The sequence below is a fragment of the Rhinopithecus roxellana genome, chromosome 4, assembly GCF_007565055.1.
Source record: "Rhinopithecus roxellana isolate Shanxi Qingling chromosome 4, ASM756505v1, whole genome shotgun sequence".
NCBI classification, from domain to species: Eukaryota; Metazoa; Chordata; class Mammalia; order Primates; family Cercopithecidae; genus Rhinopithecus; species Rhinopithecus roxellana.
This window is the reverse complement of record NC_044552.1, coordinates 32,570,514-32,595,928: the sequence shown is the minus strand read 5'-3', so window position 1 is coordinate 32,595,928 and position 25,415 is coordinate 32,570,514. Positions and strand designations below refer to the sequence as shown.

At 38.9% G+C, this 25,415-nt stretch overlaps 1 protein-coding gene across 3 annotated transcripts in view; it reads right to left on the bottom strand.

The window, feature by feature from the left end:
- Positions 1 to 25,415, bottom strand: part of DNAH8 (dynein axonemal heavy chain 8) — a 332,681-nt gene that overhangs the window by 131,748 nt on the left and 175,518 nt on the right. For all 3 annotated transcript variants that reach the window (XM_010389720.2, XM_030929346.1, XM_010389721.2), the window contains 9 exons: positions 20,470 to 20,612; positions 20,070 to 20,204; positions 19,530 to 19,652; positions 16,560 to 16,773; positions 12,785 to 12,894; positions 8,357 to 8,520; positions 7,007 to 7,199; positions 4,187 to 4,309; positions 2,664 to 2,794 (listed from right to left, as the gene is read on the bottom strand). In XM_010389720.2, the coding sequence (XP_010388022.2) occupies positions 2,664 to 2,794; positions 4,187 to 4,309; positions 7,007 to 7,199; positions 8,357 to 8,520; positions 12,785 to 12,894; positions 16,560 to 16,773; positions 19,530 to 19,652; positions 20,070 to 20,204; positions 20,470 to 20,612 (1,336 nt within the window). The remainder of the gene's footprint in view (positions 1 to 2,663; positions 2,795 to 4,186; positions 4,310 to 7,006; positions 7,200 to 8,356; positions 8,521 to 12,784; positions 12,895 to 16,559; positions 16,774 to 19,529; positions 19,653 to 20,069; positions 20,205 to 20,469; positions 20,613 to 25,415) is intronic.

Below are 25,415 nucleotides of genomic sequence, written 5' to 3'. Positions count from 1 at the left end.
CAGGAGGCACAAGGAGTGATGGGAAAACACAGGCAAGAGCCTTTATTGTGGTTTCCATGAAAAGGCAAGGCAGGTAAGCAGAATAAGGATTGGCTAGTTTGAATAATTTCAGCAGCCTCTGGGGCATAGGAGCTCTCCCTTGGTGACTGGTATGTTGCCCTGGGGTGATTAGGGCAGAGGAATATCCTAATCCACCGTGAGATGCCACTACACACCCACCAGATAGAGGTGGTGGTTGGGAGTAAGGACTCTGAATTGGTTGGTTTGCATATGAAAAGTATTCTTCTGGAGGAGTTGTTTGAATCTCTAAGAATTGGTTACCCTGGAAGGGTCAGTCTCTCCCCAGTAAGCAGGGTCTCAGATGCCAGGGTATCAAGAATACAGAAATTAAGAAAATATAGTGAACAAATTTGCCTTAAATTTAAGCCTCTGTCATTCCTAACTATAATGAGTGCAACACCACCTATCTCAGGATCACAAATTTAGATGCCTACAGGAATCAGACAGATAATGCCAGTGAGGGAAGCAGTGCTGGTGGGGTCTATGGATTGGAGGATTGTATGTCCCATCCAAGGAGGCAGCTACTCCTGAGCTCTGCTACCTGGGTGTGTAGGCCCTAGGTTGCCAGATCTTCCAATTATTTCAAAAAAAAGTCAGAAATACACTTTTCTAAAATATGAAAACCTCCCGATTTTTAAATGTTGACAACTAATTTAATTTTTTGAAGTAAAATTAAATTAATATCTACTTATTTGATGTTTTATGTTTTTAAAATACTCAGAAATTGCATTTTGTTCAATTTTTATTTTTCATTTGTTTGGCAGCAGAATGATTTGTGTGTTTGTTTATAAATTGGCAAAGTGATCTAAATTTTATATGGAAATAAAAAGTCAAATGGACAAGACATTTTGAAGAACAACAACAAAGTTAGAGATCTGACACTACCAAATATACATATGTTAAATGTAAATATATATATTAAAGAAGCTACAGCAATTAATACAGTGGGTAATGATGCAAAGATAGATAAGAAAACCAGTGGAGGAGACTATATAGTCACGTATATGATCAGATGACTTAAGACAAAAAATGACACTGTGATGTGGCAGGGAAAAGATGATCTTTTTAATCAATGGAGCTGGATCAACTGGCTATCAATATTGAAAATAATGATCACAACTCCTACATCAGACATTATAAGAAAATGAATTCTAGGTCGGTTATAGAACTAAATGTGAAAGTAGTAAATTTTATGTGTAAACGTTAAGAAAATCATAGGAAAATATCTATGTGCCCTTAGGGTAAACAAAGATTTTAAAATATAACACAAAAGAGCACTAAATAGAAAAAAAAAAAAGGGTATTTCATTAAAATTAAGATCCGCTAAGAGAACGAACAGGCAAATCAATAACTGAGAGAAGATATTTGCAATATACACCCTTTATATCCAAAACACATATAGAATTCCTAACAGACAGTAAGAAAGAATCGCAACCAAACTGAAAAACAAAATGGAGAAAGGGCTTTTCTAATTCACAAAAGAGCCTATCCAAATGGTCAGTGAGAGATGAAAAGGTGCTCAACATCATTAGCCATCTGGGAAATGCAAACCAAAACCACAGTGAGCTACCACTGCACACACAGAATTGCCAAAATTGGCCAGGAGTGGTGGCTCACGCCTGTAATTTTGGGAGGCTGAGGCGGGTCGATCACTTGAGGTCAGGAGTTCAAGAGAGGCCTGGCGAACATGGTGAAACCCCGTCTCTACTAAAACTACAAAAATTGGCTGGGCATGGTGGCGCACTCGGGAGCTGAGGCAGGACAATCGCTTGAACCTGGGAGGTGGAGGTTGCAGTGAGCCGAGATTGCGCCAATGCACTCCAGCCTGGGCGACAGAGCAAGACTCCACCTCAAAAAAAAAAAAAAAAAAAAAAAGAATTGCTAAAATGAAAAAGACACACAATGCCAAGTGGGGGCAAGGATGCGGAGCAACTGAAACTCTTACGGCATGTTGGTGGAAGTGTAAATTGGTACAACCACATGGGAAAACTACTACACAGATCAACTAAAGCTAAATATACAGATACCCTACATCCAGGAATTTTAACTCTAGGTGTATACTCAGACACATACAAGAATATTTACAGTAGCTCTATTTGCCCCAAACCAAATGTTTATCAAGAGTACAACAGATAAATAGATTGTGGTAGCATCTGATTAAGTGGAAGATCATGCAGCAAAAAGAAAGAACAACTCTTACTACATGTAACATCACGGATGAATCTCACAAACAACGCAATAATAGAAATGGGATGCAAAGAGCAAATCCTGTATGATTCAATTGATACAAAATTCAAAACTAGGCAAGACTAATCAATGGGCTTACGCTTTGAATATTGTTTCCCTTGGGAGGGTAATGACTGCAACGTAACACGGGGGCACCTCTGGGGTACAAGTACTGTTTTATTTCTTCATCTGTAGACTGGCTACATAGGTGTATTTACTCTGTGACACTTGTGTAAATATTCTTGTATATATAATACTTAAAGTTTACTTTAAAAAGAAATACAGAAAACTGTTGTGTGTCCTTTTTTTCTAAAGTAAACATTTAACCTTAGAGAAATTAACTATAGAAAAACATATTGTATTTTATTTCATCCTACCTGGTTAATGTTATCTGGAATATTTGATAGCCAGCAATAAAAGAGGCCAATCTTGAAAGACTTTGTTTTCCGGAACCACCAACACCCACCAGCAATGCATTTCCACACGATGTTCGAATTATTCGTGAAATCTGTTTTGAGATTTAAAAAGTGCTTATTTGAAAAAAGGATGTGGATGTTTATATTTTCTTGCACTAAATGAGTCCAAGTTTTGATTATATGTTTCTAGACAATATTAGACTTTTTCCTTGTTAATGGTCTATGTCAGAATTTTTTAAATTAAAGTTTAATATTGATTTGTTCAGCTTGAATCTTTCCTTGACCATCTATATTTACGTCATGAAGAACAGAACAAACTGGATTTACTCCCTTCTATTTTAAAACTATTCTGCGTGTGTGTTCATGTGAGTGCACGCATGTACAGTTTTATTAGTTTTAGACCCAATGGATAGTGGAGCTGCTTTTCCCAATCTGCAGAAGATATAAGAAATGTTTAGAAATTTTTTTTATTATTCATCAGCCTAACACACTGAATCATGTAGACATCTAACTCAACAATGAATACTAACTCTATCATATCTCTGCCAACGATTTTTTTTAAATACCACAATTCTATTCACAGTGGGATAGGAGGATGTTTCTAGGAACCAACTTGGAGAGATAGCCTTTTGTCTTGTGTTGCTTGTCTATGGTTGATTTCCTCAGTGGATAAGACTCAAATTGTGGCTCAAATCTTTATGCAGGCCAATTGAAGGCATTGCTAAAAAACTGTCTTTTATAGTATTGTCACCGACTAGGGAGAAAGTCTAGGTGGATCACTAAATTCCCTATCACCACTAAACAAAAATTTTTTAAAAATACAAGTTTTACAGTTGGCGGATCAATAACGACACCCTGGTATGTGTAAATTCTATCAGTATATTTTAAAATATATTAACCACTTATGGCTTTGCACTCAGAATAGAATCTCAGAACCCCAAGATCTAGCTGCAGTGAATGCTCAATAATTACCTGTTGAATAGATTAGTGTGAAAACACCCCTTTTTGGTGTTACCACTAACTGGCTTCTATTCTCTCACGGGTCCTGTATATCAACCTTACCCCTGTCCCATCATCTGTAAGTCAGTCATAACACTGACACTTTTCAAAGCAACATCTTTTCCTCCATGGGGAACAGAATTCCCATAATATCGAAAATAGAATTTGAGGGAAGTATATTTTTTCACAGGGTTCGCCACACTTTCTAAAGGTTCTCCATACTTTCTTGTTGACTCAGTGTGCCAAAAGCTCTGAACAGAAAACCATCTATTTGCCCTTGAAAGACATTTGCTGCCATTATGGATTCAAATAAAGGGTTTCCTATTAAGCCTTTGTCTTCCGGGATGGTGAACTGACCCAACCTATGTACAGTCTTCTATATGATACCTGATAGTATATAGTTATTCTCTCAAAAAAATTATCTTTGAAATATAGTAAGCTTTTACATGATCTATTTACATCAGCAAATAGGCAATAGTTAGAACCTTAATAAGATGAGTCATTGCATCTTTAAAAAACACCAGATCAAGAGATGTTCCTCTAACGATTTCATTGAACTGTCTCTGGTAAAACTGGAGTTTTTCAGCCAGAAAGTCAAAGGATGGCACCTATGGGTGGGGAGAAAGAGAAAAAAATAGTATTTAAGATCCAAATATGTATTAAAGCAGCAATTGTAAAGACACTCAAAAGTAATTTTAAAATATATATATCTTTTTTAAACTTTATGGATTGCCAGAGGTTTCTCACATATTAGTCTACTTTTAGTTATTTCCATTTTCTAAGGCCTGAAACTTAACTGTATTAGTTGGTTTCTAGTGCAAAATCATTTCTGACCTTTCCCTACCAACTCCTATCCATGTCACACATTAATACAGGAAATATTTTTCTTAGTTTTTATTTATTTTTTAATATTGTTTGCAGCTTTCAAAAATATAAAAAGGTTTTACATGATTTACGGAGTCAAATCCACAAGTCTTCGTTGTTCTGAATTAAATCCACACCCACTTTCTTTGTTTTGCAAATTGCTCCTCCCCATCTAATTCTTTGATCTACACACACTTTATTTTTATTTTTAGAGTCAAGGTACTCTGTCACCCAGGCTGGAGTGCAGTGGCCCACTCATAGCTCACTGCAGCCTCGACTTCCTTGGCTCTTTGAATCCTCCCACTTCAGTTTCCCTAAGTCGTGGGTATTACAGGCATAAACCACCTCACCTGGCTCTACATGCACTTTAGGATTTCTTTATTATGTAACCCTGTTTTTAAAGTCCCTTTGAAATCTTGTTTAAAATTCCATTAAACCTATATATTAATTTAGAAAGAATGGCAAGTTGCTGTTAAGTAAAGTTTTGTCCTGTTAATTCCTACATGTTTTTGTTGCTGTTAAATGAAAGTATTTATTTATTTATTTTTTTTTTTTTTTTTTTTTTTTTTATTATACTTTAAGTTCTAGGGTACATGTGCACAACATGCAGGTTTGTTACATACCTATACATGTGCCATGTTGGTGTGCTGCACCCATTAACTCGTCATTTACATTAGATATATCTCCTAATGCTATCCCTCCCCCCTCCCCTGCACCGCACAACGGGCCCCAGTGTGTGATGTTCCCCTTCCTGTGTCCAAGTGTTCTCATTGTTCAGTTCCCACCTATGAGTGAGAACTGAACTCATAGGTGCTTGGTTTTCTGTTCTTGTGATAGTTTGCTCAGAATGATGGTTTCCAGCTGCATCCATGTCCCTACAAAGGACATGAACTCATCCTTTTTAATGGCTGCATAGTATTCCATGGTGTATATGTGTCACATTTTCTTAATCCAGTCTGTCATTGATGGACATCTGGGTTGGTTCCAAGTCTTTGCTATTGTGAAGAGTGCCGCAGTAAACATACATGTGCATGTGTCTTTATAGCAGCATGATTTACAATCCTTTGGGTATATGCCCAGTAATGGGATGGCTGGGTCAAATGCTATTTCTAGTTCTAGATCCTTGAGGAATCGCCACACAGTCTTCCACAATGGTTGAACTAGTTTACAGTCCCACCAACAGTGTAAAAGCGTTCCTATTTCTCCACATCCTCTCCAGCATCTGTTGTTTCCTGACTTTAAATGAAATACTTTTATATTTTCTATCTTGTGATTGTTGGCAAGTGTTGGTAAATTTTTTCTGTAAAGGGCAAGATAGTAAATATTTTAGGCTTTATGGCCCATTCAGTCTCTACTCACCCCTGCCATTGTAGTGCAAAAGCAGCTATGGCCAATATTTAAACCAATGGGTGTTTCAATGAAACCTTATTTATGAACACTGAAATTTGAATTCTATATAATTTTTACATGTCACACAATATTGTTCTTTTTTTGATTTTTTATTTTTTGGTAACTATTTAAAAATGAAAAATCAGCTGGGGACGGTGACTCACACCTGTCATTCCAGAACTTTGGGAGGCCGAGATGGGTGGATCACTTGAGGTCAGGAGTTTAAAACCAGCCTGACCAACATGGTAAAACCTCATCTCTACTAACAATACAACAAAGTAGCCGGGCATGGTAGCGGGCACCTGTAATCACAGGGCCAACATGGTGAAACCTCGTCTGTACTAAAAATATAAAAAATTAGCCGGGCATGGTGGAGAGCACTTGTAATCCCAGCTACTTGGGAGGTTGAGGCAGGAGAATTGCTTGAACCCAGAAGGCGGAGGTTGCAGTGAGCGGAGTTCATGCCACAGCGCTCCAGCCTGGGTGACAGAGAGAGATTCCATCTCAAAATAAATAAATAAATAAATAAATAAATATCCTTCTTAGCTAGTAAGTCTAATAAAATTAAACAGGCAGTGGGCTGGCTGGATCTGGCCCAGAAACTATAATTTGCCAACCCTTGGTATAGGTATAGAGTATAGTTATTTCATATTTATAAATGCTTTGTCGTCTTACTGAACTCACTCTCTCTCTCTCTGTTTTTGAGACAGGGTCTCATTCTGTCACCCAGGCTAGAGTGCAGTGACACAATCACAGCTCATTGCAATCTCGAACTCCTGGGCTCAAGTAATCCTTCCACCTCCACCTGCTGAGTAATTGGGAGTACAGGAGCATGCCACCACACCCAGCTAATTCTTCTTATTTTTTGTAGAGACAGAGTCTCACTGTGTTGCCTAGGCTGCTCTCAAACTCCTGGGCTCAAGCGATCCTCCCACCTCAGCCTCCCAAAGTGCTGGAATTATAGCAACTCCATGGTGGGACTCTGGTGCAGAGAGAAAGATCTAGTTAGGTGAGCGATCTGAAAACCTCTTTAAAGAGATGAAAATAAATACCAATTCATATATTTTGGGTACTTCAAACACAGTGTCTTCAGGTTCATCGCCAGTTGGTTCTGGCATCTCACGGAGAAAATCCACAAAGTATGGTTCAGGAAGAATGCACGACGCTGCATCAGAGCCAATGTTTTCTTCAACTGCACGAATAAGATGTGTGTTAAACCACTGCTCATCTTCAGGAGTTACAAATCTGAAAGGAAAATGTAGTAGTAAGAATGTGAAATATGAAAGCATCTTTTCTAACTGAACATGTCCCTTTGCCTCTTCTCAGTCCCACCCCGGACCTTCTCAATGTAGGACAGGGAAACAATATGTTCTGCCTTTTGATAAGAAGGGCATAACCCCATCCAAGAAAGTTATAACATTAACTGCACTACTTATAGAAAATACAGATGAATCACTTAGGTGAGATCAAAGGTCCCTAAAACTTGTGATAGGGGTGCAGAAGTGATGGTCGGTAGTGGACGAGCATCCTCTTTCTGGGTTGGTGGATTCGGTGCACAAAGGACCTTTTCAGATCGACAATATCACAGAGGGAAGAGAGGACAAAGGGGAGTAACATTTGACAAGTATCACCCTTGTGTGAGGCATGGTAGACACTTTATAACTTTGTGAAACTGGCATTATCATCCATGGTTTATAGATGAGGGAATGGAGGCTCCAAAAGATGACTGAATTTAACTTTAATGAGATTGTTTCACTTTAAAGGGATGAAACCAGATTTCCCCACATAAAACCTACAAAGAGCTCACACTTTGTAGAAAATATATACAATGAAAATGTGCCTCCAAATGTTATCAACTCTGATGATCTGGTGATTTATAAAGATGTATTGTTGAAGTCATGCTCGAATAAATCGGCAGAGCATTTTCTTAAGGCAGTAGGCAGGTGAGAGACTGCCATCAATGCTTCACAAGCCCCACAGCAAATGACGACAATGCTCCTTACTCTACTTATCCTAGTAGATAATGTGAGAAATAACCGGCTGGGCAGGATGGCTGATGCCTGTAATCCCAGCGAGACGGGCGGAACACCTGAGGTCAGGAGTTCAAGACCAGCCTGACCAACATGGAGAAATCCCATCTCTACTAAAAATACAAAAAATAAATAAATAACCGGCCATGGTAGCACATGCCTGTGATCCCAGCTACTTGGGAGGCCGCAGTTGGAGAATCGCTTGAACCCAGGAGGCAGAGGTTGTGGTGAGCTGAGATCGCACCATTGCACTCCAGACTGGGCAACAACAGCAAAACTCCATCTCAAAAAAAAAAAAAAAAAAAAAAAAATTAAGCAAGTAGCATAAACTTCTCAGGTCATACATTTAAACTCAAGAGCCGCAATATGCACCTGTCCGCAATTACTCTGTTGCACTCATGTTTGAAAAGGGACAGGAGAGTAGGGATTGAAGTGCACTCCTCAGCTTTTATGGTCAACATTCCTTGCCAAATTCTGGAAAGATCTCGAAGATTGAAGATGTAATGAAATTTAGAAGGAGTTGGCAGCATCTTCACCTAGAGACGAAAGAATGAAATACTCTCAATTAGTTTTCAGATACAACTAAAAGTAGAATTATTTTTAGAACTGTCTCACAAATCCTATTTTAGATAAAATCTGCTGAGTAAATAAATCAAGATTAAGTTCATATTTTGTGACAACACGGACAGAAAAAAAATCATAAATAAACCAACTTAGGATTTAAAAGACCATAAGCTCTTGGATAGGATGGATTCAAGACCAATGCACTGGATGCAGGTTCCAAGACCTTGTTCTACCACCATCAGTTGGCTTTGAGCGAGTCACTTCCCCCGAGTTCTTAAGAACTATATGAATTGTGGGAATAATCATCTCTAATCATTGGTAGTATACATATGGAAATATGTCATAACATAACAAAAAACTGAACGTGAGTTGGGTGTCATGCAGGTAAGAACAATGTTCACTTTTAAAGTTAATAATGGCTATCTTCTATAAATTGCTTTGATTAGGGTCCTTCATGTGTTAGGATTTCCATAAACATATCTGCATATCATAACCTGGATTTTGCTGTATGGATCCAAACTCAGTCAACAGTCTTTGTATATCTGTATATCCATAATAAGTGGACAGGCAAGTCTGACATGCAGCTATGTGTATAGTAATAGATGTTTTTTCTGTTTGAGCACAGAGAATGTATTCTATGCTAATTTACTATTTCTACCAACTTCTAGAACATAAAAACGCAAAGCTGTAACAATACCACATTCTTACCCAGAGAGATACCCATTAAGGGATAACCTCGAGATACTCTAGATATGGAACACATTGATGGTCATGTATAAAGATTATAATTGATATCATTAGCATCATTTTTGAAAGTGAAAATAATGATAATTCTGGTGATATAAACTCCCCATACACCTATTTCAGCAAAGCAGATGCTTTCTTTAGCATCTGTTCATAAATTAAGCCCTTTCTATACTGAAAAATTACCCTATTGAGTTTGTAATTTTTACAGGCTAATTCCCAGTGCTAGTTAAAGCAGCAAGTAGCATGGGGAGACGAAAAGAAAAGAAGCGTATTTTATCAATTGCCTATCAACTTCCCTCTGTGCTCAGTTCCATTGCAAGCTAAAATGTTCATCCTACTCACTAAAATATAAAACATATAGTTATATTACAAATATGCAAAAATACCCAAAGGGTAAGGTTATGTGAATATTGCTTTTTTTATGATAAAACACTCCAGCCATGATGGCAGCCATTGGTAACTGAGGCAGTCATTAAAGAGAATCTGTAAAAAAAACATTCCTTTCTTTCCTTCCTCTTCTCATTATTTGTTAACCTGCTTCTTTCCTTCTCTTCTAATATTTCCCTCTACTTTTCATCACCTTCTTTCGTTTCTCAACTGCTTCTGCCTTAAAACTATATAAAGTAATATAAAGGTGAGCTGATAGACAAGGCATGAATGGATTAAAAGAGTGCTTTGTGAAGATGGGAGATCTGAAGAAAAGACACAAAGAAGGCTGCTTATGTAGAGGTGGGCAGAAGAGGAAGATGCCTTCATTTTTCAATGACTGAGCACCTCCCTGGTTCTTAAGAAGACATACTGGTAAACAGAGGACAGCTAACTCTGCTGTCATCAAGGGGGCTTTTATTCTAGTGGTTGGGGAGCCTGAGAATGAATGGGGAACAAATATATATGTAAATAAGCAAGTAATGATAGAAGCCATGGTTTTTAAAAAAAAAAATCAGGGCCAGGAGACAGATAATGAGTAGGATAGGGACAAGGGCAGTCACTTCAGAGGATGACTGGAGACAGTCCCTCTGAAGGTAAGAGTGATGAGAATGAGCCAAAGTATGGTGACCAGCAGTGCAATAAACCTGGGGTGCTCAAGGAATGGTGAGCAGGGCCACTCGGCTGGAGCAGGATGATAGCAGGCAAGGGAAGTAACTGGAGTCTGCTGACATTATAAGTGGAACTGGGAGTCTACTGGTGGTTTTAAGAAGGAATAAAGATTTCTGGTTTACTTTTTTAAAAATATCATCTAGGACTGTGAAAAGAACAGACTCCAAGAGAGCAAGAAGAAAGCAAGGAGATTGGTTAGGAAGTTACTGCATGGTCCAGGGGACAAGTGATGGGAGCACTTATCAGGGTGGTCATGTGAGGATGGCAAGGAGGGCTCGGCTTTGGGGTAGATTTTGAAGGGGAGGTCACTGATATTTGCTGATGGACTGGATGTAGGCCATGAGGAAGACATAAATCAAGGATGGAGCCCAGTAATTTTAACCTAAGAAGGAGGATAACTGGTGTTGCTACTGAGACGCAGAAGTTTGAGGGAGGATCATATTTAAGGACACTTAAGAGTTCTGTTTGGACATGGTGACTTTGAGATGAGTATCAGACATCAAACACTGATGTCTATTAAGCAGTTAGAAATTGGCCTGGAGCCAGGCAGAGAGGCCTGGGATGGAGATATCCATTTTGAAGTCATCAGCACAGGGATGATGTTTAAAGCCTCGAAACTGGATGAGACCACCTAGGGAAAGAACGTAGATAGAGAAGAGGGCCCAGCATCGAGACCAGATGCATTTCAGTGTTTAGAGGAGGGAAAGAAGAAGGGGGACTTTAATGAGGAAGCCAGTGCACTAGGAAGAAAACCAAGAATATGGGGACCCTCTGAAGCCAAGTGAAGAAAATATTTAGAGGGATCATTTAGGTCAAATGCTGCTAAAAAGTCAAGTAAGAGGGACAGGAAAATTAACCTTGAGATGTGGCAAGATCGAGGTCTTTGGTGATCTTGACGTGAACAGTGGGAATGAAAGCTTGTGTAGAATGGATTAAATAGATTTAAAAAAAGACACTGAGGACATGGAGCCAGGAAACATCCAAATAACAAAAGAAACTGGCAAAAGGCAAAGCTTTTCAGAGAACTATGTATATAAGCACAGTAAATTGAGCAATAGTCCTGTTGGAAACCACATGTATCTTACCACAGAAAACTATCTCAGATGCTCAGTCCTTGCCACTTATTTTCAAGTTTCTTTAAAAAGGGGTACAGGAGGCTGGGCGCGGTGGCTCAAGCCTGTAATCCCAGCACTTTGGGAGGCCGAGACGGGCGGATCACGAGGTCAGGAGATCGAGACCATCCTGGCTAACACGGTGAAACCCTGTCTCTACTAAAAATACAAAAAACTAGCCGGGCGAGGTGGCGGGCGCCTGTAGTCCCAGCTACTCGGGAGGCTGAGGCAGGAGAATGGCGTAAACCCGGGAGGCGGAGCTTGCAGTGAGCTGAGATCTGGCCACTGCACTCCAGCCTGGGTGACGGAGCAAGACTCCGTCTCAAAAGAAAAAAATAAATAAATAAAATAAAAATAAAAAAAAATAAAAATAAATAAAAAGGGGTACAATGGCACATGCAAAGACCCTGTGTTGGCAAGGAACAGGGCCCCACACTCATCATGGAAGGTGGCTGCGTGGAAGAGCATCTCATAAGAAACCCCCAAATTCCTCTTCGGATGATTCCGTATCTAGAAATCCCCAGTCTACCCAGGAATCTGACAGGCTGGCACACTCCAGGTTTCCCAGGAGACAAGTGCCTGCCCACATGTGTGTAATCAGCCTAATGGATGTGTAGTGAATTATGACAACTAATCCTTATCTCCTTCATGACTTTTTGTCAAATATATCAACCTCATTTTTATGTCATACCTACACTTAATTGCCTTTTCATGAGTACTGCCTTAAGTCATCTGAGGACAGCTGCAGGTTTGCTGAGCTTTACTTAGGACACTGACTTGTGTATGCAAATCTAGCCAATTTTTGTTAAGAACACTTCCATCCATTTACTAACTCATGCTCCAGCTCAGAGAAACACACAAATTAGACTTTAAATCCTAGTTGGCTGAGAATATCTGGAAATCATGTATTAAGTCAGTCAATAAGCATTTGAGTGTCTGCCATAGTTTGGTGGAGGGAGACAGATAATACAAATAAAGATTTACAAATCAAAGTAACAAGTGGAAATGCAGTGTTCTCATTTCAGCAAAATTCTACTTTGTCTTGGATGTCATGTCTCGTTTACAGTAACATCTCATACATATGGAAAGCATCATTTAGTCAGATCTTTTGCTCCCTGGAAGGAAAAGGTGTCATAAATCTATTTGAGCACGTAATTTGTCTTTTCTAAAAAACACCACTATATATGATATTATGATAACTTAATGAGCCATGAGGTGAGAACTAGGGCTGAATAACAGTTGCCATTTTAAAAATTATTGACAACAAACCATTCTGTACCTTAGTCCATTGCCACAGCACTCTGCCCACTGAGACTAAATTCACAATCATCTCACATACTTGAGGCTTGAAACTTCTACAAGGATCAAAGTATCCACATCCAATAATTCCTGAAAGATAAGCAAGATTGAAGGTATAAGCTTACCAAAAGATTTCAAAGTATATGTTTATCCCAGTGAACAAATCATTACAAAGCTGACAAAGCTGGGTGTTGTTCAGAATTTCTCTCAAGGGATCAGCTAAGACTGGGAGTCAGTAGTGGATCCAGCCAAGCTTAGTATGCAGTGATAAGTGTTTTATATGTATTGACTCATTTAATCCCCCACCCAGCACCCTACAAGAAAAAAATACAAGGTAGGTATTATTATTACTAGTCCCATTTTAATATGAGCTTAGGAACTTGCTCAAAGTTACACAGCTTGCATGCAAATTTGGGATGTGAACCCAAGCAACCTGGCCCTACAGTCTGTACATCAGCATTTGCCCTGAAGCATATGTGAGCTTAGAGACTACTCCTTCATCTTACAGAGAAGAAGACCAGGCCCAGACAGGTGAAGCCAATTGTTCAAGGTCACATGGATTGGTATTGGCAGAACTGGAATCAGGACCACTTTTTCCAGCCTACAGTCAGTCACCACTCTGGCCTGGGCTAGACATGCAACATTCCTAGGGAACACCCAGCACAGTGATGGTCTGACCGTCATCATCACTCTCAGAAAGACTGGGGTGTAGGTTTAGAGACTGTTCTCCAAGTCTCAGAATGTCTTTGATTTAGACTGAAGAAAGATTTACTCTGCTTCACTCCAGTGAGACTACACACTGCATAGTGTGTTCAGTTCTGAGCATGGTATTTTCAGAGGAATATGAATATGAATATCTGCTCAGAGATGCAGAACAGATTGATGAAGAGTGGAGACTAAAGAAACTGGAGTTTGTTCACACTGACTAAAGAATTGCCCTGGGGAAACATGAAATTTTCCTCCAAATCATGGTTGCTTGTGGTTGGTTGTGCTAAGTGCCTGTAAGGCCCATTTGCTTTCTGAAATCCTGTATTCTAGATTTCCACCTTCCTGTGGGACATTTGTGTTATAAAAAGCGTGAGATGGGGATTACCACCACCCCTCTGCCAAGCACTAGCTAAAACGCCTTGATTGGGCAGTTATTTCACTTCTCTAAGGCTCAGCTTCTGGTTGGTTTGTTTTCCATATTTGTTTAAATGTGTCAGTCATACTAAAGAGTATGTCAAATAGCTTAACAAATAACAAACCCTCATGTACAGACCACCAGATTGATAACTACAACCTTGCCCAGCGCATTAGAAGCCCCTGTATGCTCATCCTTGTTCACAACTCCTCCCTTCCTCCAGAGGTCACCACTTCTCTTTAATATAATCAGTAACTTGCTTTTCTTTATAGCTTCACCACTTAGGTTTTTGAACTTTTGAACTTGTTAAAACACACACACACACACACACACACAACTTTTGAAATTCAGTTTAAAGGAATTGTATTTTTTCCTGTGATTTGCTTCTTTCATTCGCCATTGTATTTCTGGGCTTCATCCATGGTGAAGCATGTAGCTGTATTCATTCATTTTCACTGCTGCACAGCAGGCCACTGTGTGCCTGTGACAGGATGCATTTATCCAGTTTTACTAGTGATAAATATCTGGATTATTTCACATTTTTGCCATCATGCACACTGCACTATGAGCATTTTTGTGTAAGTCTGCGGCATGCATGTGCAAAATCAACTACAGATGGATTGAGGCCCCAGATATGGAAGGCAAAACTATACAATGTCTGGAAGAAAGCGTAAGAGAATACCTGTATGATGTCTGGATAGGAAAGGACTTGTTGAGACTCAGAAAACCCAAACCATAAAGGAAAAAATGATAATTTGGTATAAACCTAGAAATGGAACTGCTAGGGATGGGCACATGCCCTATTTACCAGCAGTGATGCCAAATTGTTATCCAAAGCGTTTGTAGCAATTGACACTCCGGCCAGCAGGCAAAGAGAGTCTTAGTTGCTTCACATTCTCACCAATGCTTATTTTGTCAGAATTTTTTTTTTGCAAATCTAGTGGGTATGAAACGGTATTGCTCGGTGTTTCTCATTTGTATTTTCCTGAATACTAATGATGTTTTACCATCTTTACTTTGTTTATTGGCCATTTAGCTTACTCTTTTTAAAGTGCCTTAGTTGTTTGCCCATTTTTATATCCAGTTGTTCGCTTTTCTTGTCTGATTTATAGGATTTCTCTAAATATTCAGAATACGAATTTTTTGTTGTTATATGTGCTAAAATTTTTTCTTCCATTTTGAGGCTTGTCTTTTCACTCTCTTAATGTTTTTTTGTTTGTTTTGTTTTTTTTCTTTGAGACAGAGTCTCACTCTGTCGCCCAGGCTGGAGTGCAGTGGCCGGATCTCAGCTCACTGCAAGCTCCGCCTCCTGGGTTCACGCCCTTCTCCTGCCTCAGCCTCCCTAGTAGCTGGGACTACAGGCACCCGCCACCACACCTCGCTAATTTTTTGTATTTTTTAGTAGAGACAGGATTTCACGGTGTTAGCCAGGATGGTCTCGATCTCCTGACCTCACGATCTGCCCACCTCGGCCTCCCAAAGTGCTGGGATTACAGGCGTGAGTCACCACACCCAGCCTCTTAATGTTATTTTTTAATAAAGAGAAGTTTTATATTTCAATCTAGTCAAATTTGTATATGTTTTTCTTTATTTTTGTGCTTTCTGAGTCTCATTTATGAAGTCCTTCCCTACTCAGAGGTCACTCAGCTATTTCCCTATATTTCCTTCCAAATGTTTTATAGCCTTGCCTTCCATATTTAGGTCATGAATCCATCTGTAGTTGATCTTGTTCTTGGCATGAGGTAGATGTCAAAATTCAATTATTTTCTTATAAGAATTACTACATACCTGGAACTACTGATTAAAAGTCTGCCCTTTCCCTTCTGACTATAGTACTTGCCATACCAAATAATTAATATTCTTATATGAGCGGGTCTGTTTCTCGTGTATGTAAGAGGTTTTGGGGGGGGAATAGGGGTTTGTTTTTTGTTTTTTTAGACACGATCTTACTCTGTTACCCAGGTTCAAATGCAGTGATGTGATCATAGCTCACTGCAGCCTCAACCTCCTAGGCTCAAGCAATCCTGTGGCCTCAGCCTCCCATGTAGCTAGGACTACAGACATGTGCCACCACACCTAGCTAATGTTTTAAACTTTTTTTAGAAATGGAGTCTCTCTATGTGCCCAGGCTGGTCTTGAACTCCTGGCCTTCAGCAATCCTCCCACCTTGGTCTTCCAAAATGCTAAGATTATAGGCATGGCCTGACCTACACATAAGTTTTGATGGTGCAATTTATGTGATTTGATGTCACATTTGCTGTCAAGAATCTCATTTTCATTAACATATTGAAGTGCTACATTTGACTTTGTGTAACATATTGTTAATCTGTGATCTTTGTGCTGTCATTTATTAGCCCAAATTTCTCTGATTAACCATGTCCTGAAACCCAAAACACAAAGGTTTCTTTACGTCTAATGTTAACTTCCAACAAGCCTATTTCTAAATATCTCTGAGTCTGAGAATAGGCTATAAGCATAGGTCATCTTAGTATTGAGTCCCTCTTTCCTGGTATTTAGCTCTCCATTTCACATACCCCACTTTAGACAGAGCCTTTTTGTCTCTTAAATGACATTTTCTGTGGTTTATGTCCATTACATAATACAATAAAAGAAACACTAAGAATATTCATACCAAAAATTTTGTCTATTGAAGCATTTGAAGGCAATGTACAATTAAACACAGTAAACTGTCTTTTTAAACGTTGTGGAATATCATTGCGACCACCTCCAGGGTGGATCATTGCTGCTATGAGCTGCACATCAACAATAGTAGTGAAGTCTCCAGGCTTGTCCAAGCTGTACATTCCTTCCATTTCCATCATCTGTCGCACAATCTCATTAGTTATCTGAAATTTCACACGGCAATCTTTTTGTAACATATCACTATCATATTCCTCCATAACTTCAGTAAAATAGTACAAATGAGATTAGAAAAAAAAACATTCAACTCTTCTCAACGAAGTGTTTGTTAATGTCAATGATCACCTTCAAGGTAATTTGACTTAAATGATGCCACCCATGAACTCTAGATCATAAGTTAAACATGCATGGTTCAAGTCCAAGGTGCCTTTCACCACAATGATCAAACTAATTTCCAAATAAAGTTAGATATGTGAGTTATAAGATACGTCATTAAATTGCATTAGTACTCCAAGTTACAACAAGTTTTACTGTAGACATCTTTCATACTCAACATTCAACACTTAAAAACCTTCAGATCAGAATGTAGGATGGTTTCAGTCCTGATCTTTGAATATGATATTACTAACTGTTTTGGCTTTTGGTTTTATGTTCTCATCTTACCTTCTCCGCAGCCTCCAACACTGCCAACCCCCCTCCTTGAAAATGTTATCTCTCTTGGTTTCAGAGGCTTGTTTCTTTCCAGGTCCAGCTCAGGGCTCTGGGATCACTTCCTAAGCCACTCTTCGTCACTCATCCCTCACATGTAACTGTTCTCCAGGGTTCCATCCTGTGCTCTTTCCTTTTCTCATTATTCCAGGAAATGCTATCTCAACCCTATATTCTAAAGAATCTCAAATCTGTAACTCTAGCTTCAGATTCTCTTCTAAGCTCTACACCTGTATATTCAAGTCTCTATTGAGCATCTCTTAGTGGATATCACACAAGCACCTCAAATATAACTATCTTTCATTTAACCAACATTTCATGAATGACTACTATGTGCCAGCCTCTCCTGTAGCATAGACAAAATTTTCTGTCTTCATGAAGCACACATTCTAGTGGTGACAGACAAGATGTACAAATGCATGTTGATATGGAAATAAAATGATATACTCTAAGACTTCTGTAGAATATAGGAGGGACTCAACAGTGTGATTCAAGGAGAGCAGGGGAGGCTTCACCTGACATGACATAGAAGCCAAGACCTGAAGAAGGTGAGAAAGCAAGCCAGTTCCATACCTAGGGGAAGAGCATTCTAGGCAGAGGAAACTGCAAATGCAGAGGTGCTGAGTGAACACCGTATTTGTACAACCTTTGCACAACTTTGTACAACCTTTGCATACTTTGTACAACCTTTGCAGGGTGTACAAAGATCAGTAAATGTGGTGGAAGCAAAGAGTCATGGGAAGAGGGAGATGAGGTCAAAATGTATAGGGTCTTGGGTCATAGTAAGGATTTTGGTATTTATATTCTACAAGCCTCTTTGGAGGATGCCAACCGGAAGAGTGTGTCGTGATCTGACTCTTGTTTTCATTGGTTGATGATGTGAGAACAAGCTGAGAAGGGTTAGGGAAACAGGAGGCAGTGAGGAGGCATTTGTAATGATCAAGAAGAGATCTGGTGGGGGGTGGCGCCAGGTGGTAGCAATGGAGGTGATGAGTAGTGGTCGAATTTCAGATACAGTGTGAAGATAGAGCCAACATGATTTTCCGACAGAGTGACTGTGGAGGTGCTATTTGCTGAGAGAGAGAGGACTGTTGGAGGAGCAGGTGTTGGAGGTGTTAAGTTTACGATCCAACCAGACATCCCTAGTTGGATACGTGAGTTTGGAATTCAGGAGCACTTCAGCTTATGGAAGATAAGCATGAACCTGACCTAAACATGCCTCTACCCTCCTCGCCTTCCAGGAACTGCTGAGGTCTATCTGCCTTGGAGCAGACACAGGTCATACAGAACTGTTTGGTTTTTCCTTTCAGGATGAGTACTGAGCTTCTAGCAGTGTCTGAGGTGAACAGGGATAAAGAGCAAAATGGGAACTGTCCTGGTAGAGCCAAAGTAGATGGTGTCAATGAGGCAGTGTAGGTCAGTGGGAGGGAGGTGTTGGGGATCCCACCAGGAGCATGTGGACTTCTGGCAACATCGGTGAGGTCTTCTAATGGGGAGTGACCTCGGTGGATAGATGATCACAACTAGGACCACGGTGTGTGGCACAGTTAAATAAATAAATAAATAGTTGTTTGGTTTTTCATTTTCTGTTTTTGTTTTTCTGAACATCAGGTACTCCTCAGAAATTATGCCGAATAAGAGGTTAGAGCAAGGATGAAACCCTGGGAAAAGGCAGAACAGAGGAGCTAAGAAAGGACACTGAGGTCAAGTAGCCAAAGAGACAGGAAGTATTTGCTGTAGAAAACCACGTAGGAGCTGGGTGCGATGGCGCATGCCTGTAATCCCAGCACTTTTGGAGGCCGAGGCCGGCAGATCACCTGAGGTCAGGAGTTCAAGACCAGCCTGGCCAACATGGTGAAACCACGCATCTATTAAAAATACAAAAATTATTCAGGTGTGGTGGCGGGCACCTGTGATCCCAGCTACTCAGGTGGCTGAGGAAGGGAGAATTGCTTGAGCCTGGGAGGTGGAGGTTGCAGTGAGCCAAGACCATGCCACTGCACTCGAGTTTGGGCGATAGAGCGAGACCCCGTCTCAAAAAAAATAAATAGAATAACAAAAACAAAAAAAATACATAGGGATTTAAGAAAGGAGAAACTCAGCTATAACAGAGAAGTCAGAAAAAGACTGAGGATTGGCAGTAGACTTAAAAACAAAGTTTTTAACAAAGTTATTAACATTTATATATATATATACATACACACACATAAAAATACTAATTCAGGATCATCTATATGAGATATTTCAGCCATACCTGATCTCCCCACTCATTAATCACAGGCATATTAATATCATCAATAAATACAGTCATTTTTCTCCCTCCTGGTGGCCCGTATGTGCTTCCCATTCGCTTATCCACATAGCTTTCAATTGTTCTCTAGAGAGAAGGAAATGGTTTGTCTTATGTGTTAGATTTTAATCCATATTTCTAAAACTAATGAGCATTCTTGTCAGAGTAGAATATAATTTACTTAAGCATTTACTAAGTATACATATAATTATTAAAATATATGTTGTTAAACTTAAAAATAAGGCATTGGAGTGTTATCCTTCATTTACATTACAGTAGATATGCTCCAAAGTTCAGCCGCAGTCTCAATATTAGATCAAATTATGCTATTTGGATTTGGCTTCAACCTTAGCCTTAGGAAAGCTCAAGAGCTGAATGCCAAGTGCAGCATGATTTCTTTTGAATATATAATATTGTTACATTTTATATGCATACACATTTTATTGTAACCACTAACTTAAAATGTATTATGCTTATAATATTACAGCAAATGATGGATTTTACCTGAAACATCATTGGTTCTGTGGCAGATGAAAAGTTTAGACTTTTGGATAGCTGTACTTCAGGATCATATTTTTTCAGATAGGCCTTAATCATGACAGTTTTTGCAGTTCCCTGCTCTCCTGTGAGCAAAACAGCCTGCAATCGTAGGATAAGCGTGTTGAAAGGTGTTATGACATGTTTAGTTTCAAGTATCTTTTCTATGGGCTAGTCTTCTACACATTATTACAACTAATTTTTAATAACTTTTTAGAATTACATCTACCATCAAAATAAGTCCCAGTTGTATTACAGATTTAAATATAAAATGTGTACTATAAAAGTGCTGGAAGAAAATATAGGTGCATATTCCCGTGGCCATGGGTAGTTTGTGATCATTTAAGGAACTATCTATTAAACTTACTTTATATTGTTTTGCAATGGTGTCTATCAAAAAATTTGTTCTAACATTGTCAACATTTGGAACCAAAATTGATGAATATTCTGGAATACTGTCAGTTGGATAATAAAAAGGCTGAAGTTTCTTATTCCAGTGCTCCCAATCACCTATATAAGAAGTAAAATTTCATTTTAATAGAACTATATTCTGTGAAAGTTATCTCATGATACAAAAATGTTAAGTGCTATAAATAATCAACAGAATCATATAAACATTTAAAATGTTTTCCTAAAACATGTTAATATATCTGCTTATCTTTTGTCTACAGCATTTGATAATTTGTTTTGCCTTTTTTATAAAGTCAGCTTTTTAAAAAACTTTTAGGGCCGGGCGCGGTGGCTCAAGCCTGTAATCCCAGCACTTCGGGAGGCTGAGACGGGCGGATCATGAGGTCAGGAGATTGAGACCATCCTGGCTAACACGGTGAAACCCCATCTCTACTAAAAAAATACAAAAAACTAGCCAGGCATAGTGGCGGGCACCTATAGTCGCAGCTACTCAGGAGGCTGAAGCAGGAGAATGGCATAAACCCGGGAAGTGGAGCTTGCAGTGAGCTGAGATCCGGCCACCACACTCCAGCCTGGGCGACAGAGCGAGACTCCGTCTCAAAAAAAAAAAAAACCTTTTAGGTTCAACGATACATGATGTGCAGGTTTGTTAGATATACGGGGTTTGTTGTACAGATGACTTCATCACCAGGTAATAAACATAGTACCCAATAAGTAGCGTTTTGATCCTCACCCTCTTCCTACTCCCAACCTTCAAGTAGGCCCCACTGTCTATTGTTCCTTTCTTTGTGTCCCTGTGTACTCAATATTTAGCTCCCACTTATAATTGAAAATACGCAGTATTTGATTTTCTATTCCTCAGTTAGTCTGCTTAGGACAACGGCTTCCAGCTCCATCCATGTTTCTTCAAACGACATAATCTCATACTTTTTATGGCTGCATAGTATTCCATGGTGTATGTGTACCACATTTTCTTTAGCCAGTCTAACACTGATGGGCATATAAGTTGATTCCATGTCTTTGCTATTGTGAATAGTGCTGCAGTGAACATATACATGATTGCATCTTTATGGTAGAACGATTTACATTCCTTTGGGTGTATACCCAATAATGAGATTGGTGGGTCGGATGGTAGGTCTGGTTTAAGTTCTTTGAGAAATCACCAAACTGCTTTCCATAATGGCTGCACTAATTTACATTCCCACTAGCAGCGTAGAAGCGTTCCCTTTTCTCCACAACCTCTCCAGCATCTGTTATTTTTTTGTAAAGTTGGCTTTTAAATTGCTAAATCACCCATCCAGAGAAACTGCACCTGAAATGGAATTAAAATCAGCCGGTGGTAAACCCAGTACTGTAATGGATACCTAGCAGAAAAGCCACATCAACTGAAAAATGGGAAAGACCAAAAAAAGAGTCAACTGTTTACTAGATACAGAGTATTTGCCATAAGAAATTGCTTTCAAGGCCAGGCGCAGTGGCTCACTCAGCACTTTGGGAGGCCAAGGCGGGCAGATCAGCTGAGGATGGGAGTTCGTGACCAGCCTGACCAACATGGAGAAACCCCATCTCTACTAAAAATACAAAATTAGCTGGGCCTGGTGGCGCGTGCCTGTAATGCCAGCTACTCAGGAGGCTGAGGCAGGAGAATCACTTGAACCCAGGAGGCAGAGGTTGTGGTGAGCCAAGATCACACCATTGCATTCCAGCATGGGCAACAAGAGCGAAACTCTGTCTCAAAAAAAAAAAAAAAATTGATTTCAAAAATTTATTTACATTTTAGCATCTCTGGATGTTCCCTATAATCTATGGTACTGTACCATTGCTGTTGCTAGGCAAATTGTATTAGCATTATTCCTATCATTGCCATTCAAATTGAATTACCTTTAGCCTCTATTTTAAATGTCTTCAAAAAGCTTATACAATGATTCATAATTATACTCAAAAGTTACTGTGGACACAGAATGAATGGAAAGAGGGCATACATTGATATTGGCAAAACAATGATGAACGAATACTCATCATTGGAGTAATAACCCCAATTTCATGTTTTCTTGAGAAAGTAAGCAAAAATAAGTACGTTTAACTTCTAAAACACTGCCAAACTGTTTTCCAAATTGGCTGTGCCATTTTGTAGCATATGAGGGCTCTAGGTGCTCTATTACCGCACCGATATTTGGCTTTATTAACCTTTTTAATTGTAGACATTCCAGTGGCTGTGTGATGATATCCATTGTGGGGGTTTTTTGTTTTTGTTTTTTTGAAACGAGGTCTGGCTCTGTGGCCCAGACTGGAGTGTAGCGGTGTGATCTCAGCTCACTGCAGCCTCCGTCTCCAGGTTCAAGCAATTTTCCTGCCTCAGCCTCCCGAGTAGGTGGGATTCCAGGCACCCGCCACCAAGCCCCGCTAATTTTTGTATTTTTAGTAGAGACGGGGTTTCACCATGTTGGCCAGGCTGGTCTCGAAGTTCTGACTTCAAGTGATCTACCTGCCTTGACCTCCCAAAGTGTTGGGATTACAGGTGTGAGCCACCACACCCAGACCCCATTGGGGTTTTCATTTGCATTTCCCTGATGACCAGTGATGTTGAATATCTTTCACATTCTTTTTTCACCTTTCACATATCTTTTTTAGCAAAGGAACTATTGAAATTTCCTGCCCATTTAAAAATTTAGATTGATTGCCTATTGATAGTTATTGGATTATAGGAGTTCTTTACATATTCTGGATAATTTTTTTTTTAATCAGAGATATATGTTTCAAATAGTACTTTACAGTCTGTGGCTGGGCTTTTCATTTTCTTAATAGTGACTTTTAAACAGTAAAAGAGACTTTTCCCCCCATTGCACTGGCTAGATTTTGCTATTTCAAATAGCAAAATAATCTTTAAATCATGTTTAAAAAAATCTATCCCCTTATTTGGGCCTTCTTTAGCTTCTCTCAGCACAGTTTTACAGTTTTAGTATACAGATCTTACACATATTTTATTAAATTTATTCCTAAGTATTCTTTTTTGGATTCTATTTTTGTTTGTGTGTTTTTAAGACAGAGTCTCACTCTGTCTCCCAGACTGGAGTGCAGTGGCATAATCTTGGCTCACCGCAACCTCCGCCTCCCAGATTCAAGCCATTCTCATGCCTCAGCCTCCTAAGTAGCTGTGCTTACAAGCACGCACCACAACACCTGGCTAATTTTTTTTTTTGCATTTTTTTAGTAGATATGGGGTTTCATCATGTTGGCCAGGCTGGTCTCGAACTCCTGACCTCAGGTGAGCCGCCCCACTCGGCCTCCCAAAGTGCTGGGATTATAGGTATGAGCCACCGCACCCAGCCTTGGGTTCTATTTTAACTGGTATTTTTAAAGTTCAATTTTCAATTGTTTGTTGTGAGCATATAGAAATATGACTTATCAAATGTATGGCCCTTTTGTCCTGTGACCTTGCTAAAATCCTTTAGTAGTTCTAATAACTTTTTGAAGATTCCACAGATGGTCATGTCATCTGCAAACGGAGAGAACTTTACTTGTTCTTTTCTAATCTATAGACATTTGATTTTTCCCCCTCCTGCACTGGCTAGAACCTCTAGAATAATGTTGAATAGAAATGAAATTGAATAGAGGTGAGAAAGACATCCTTGTTTTGTTCCTGATCTTGGGAAGGAAGTGTTTAGTTGTTTACCATTCCGTGTAACGTTAGCCGTAGGTTTTTTGTAGATGTTGTCAGAATGATAAAGTTCCTATTTCATCATGAAAGACTGTCAAACTTTGCCAAATGCTTTTCTTCATTGATTTAGATGACTGTTAATAGCTTGCTTAGTTTTTAGTCTAATATAGCAGATCATATTGATCAGTTTTTGAATGTTGATCTTCCATTTCTAGAATAAAAGCCACAGTTGGACTTTTGTATACTATTGGATTTGTTATAATTTTATTAAGAAATTTTCATCAATGTTCCTGAGGAATATTGGTCTATAGCTGTTTTTGTTTTTGTTTTTGTTTTTCTTGGAATGTCTTTCTCTGGTTTTGGTATCAGGGTAACACTGTCCTTATGAAACGGGGTGGGAAGTGTTTCTTCCTATTGTATGTTTTATATCTTTTGGAAGAGTTTATGTACAGTTGGTATTATTTATTCCTTAAATATTTGGTAGAATTCACCAATAAAATCTTCTTGGCCTGGTGTTTTTCTTTGTGGGAAGGTTTTTAACTACAAATTCAATCTCTTTAGTAGATATAGGGCTATTTAGGATATCTATTTCTTCTTTTTAAATTTTATTGTAAATTGACAATTTATAATTGTATATATTTATGGGGAACAAAATGTTATGGTTTATGGATACAATGTGGAATTATTACAAGCCAATTAACATATCAATCACCTCAAATGCTTATCATTTTTTGTGTTGAAAATATTTGAAATTTACTCTCCTAGTGATTTTGAAATGTACAACACACTGTTATTAACTATATTCACCATGCTGTGCAATATCCAGTTCTTCCTGATGATGGTTGGTAGTTTATATCTTTCAAGAAATTTGTCCATTTCATCTTCATTGTCAAATGTGTTTTTGTAAAGTTGTTTCTAATATACTCACTTCATATTTCTAATGTTTGTGAGGTCTGTAGGGATGTTCTCTCTTTCATCCTTGACTATGGTAATGTAAGTCTTCTCTTTTGTTCTGATGTCTCTAATAAGAGATTTATTCATTTTATTGATCTTTTCAGGTCCATCTTTTCGTTTCATTGATTTTTTTCTGTTGCTGTTCTACTTTTTGTTTCATTGATTTCTGCTTTGATCATTGTTCTTTCTTCTGCTTACTTTGGGTTTAATTTGTTTTACTTTTTCTAACTTATTAAGGAAGAAGTTGAAATCATTGTTTTGAGACCTTTCTTCTTTTCTAGTAAAGACAT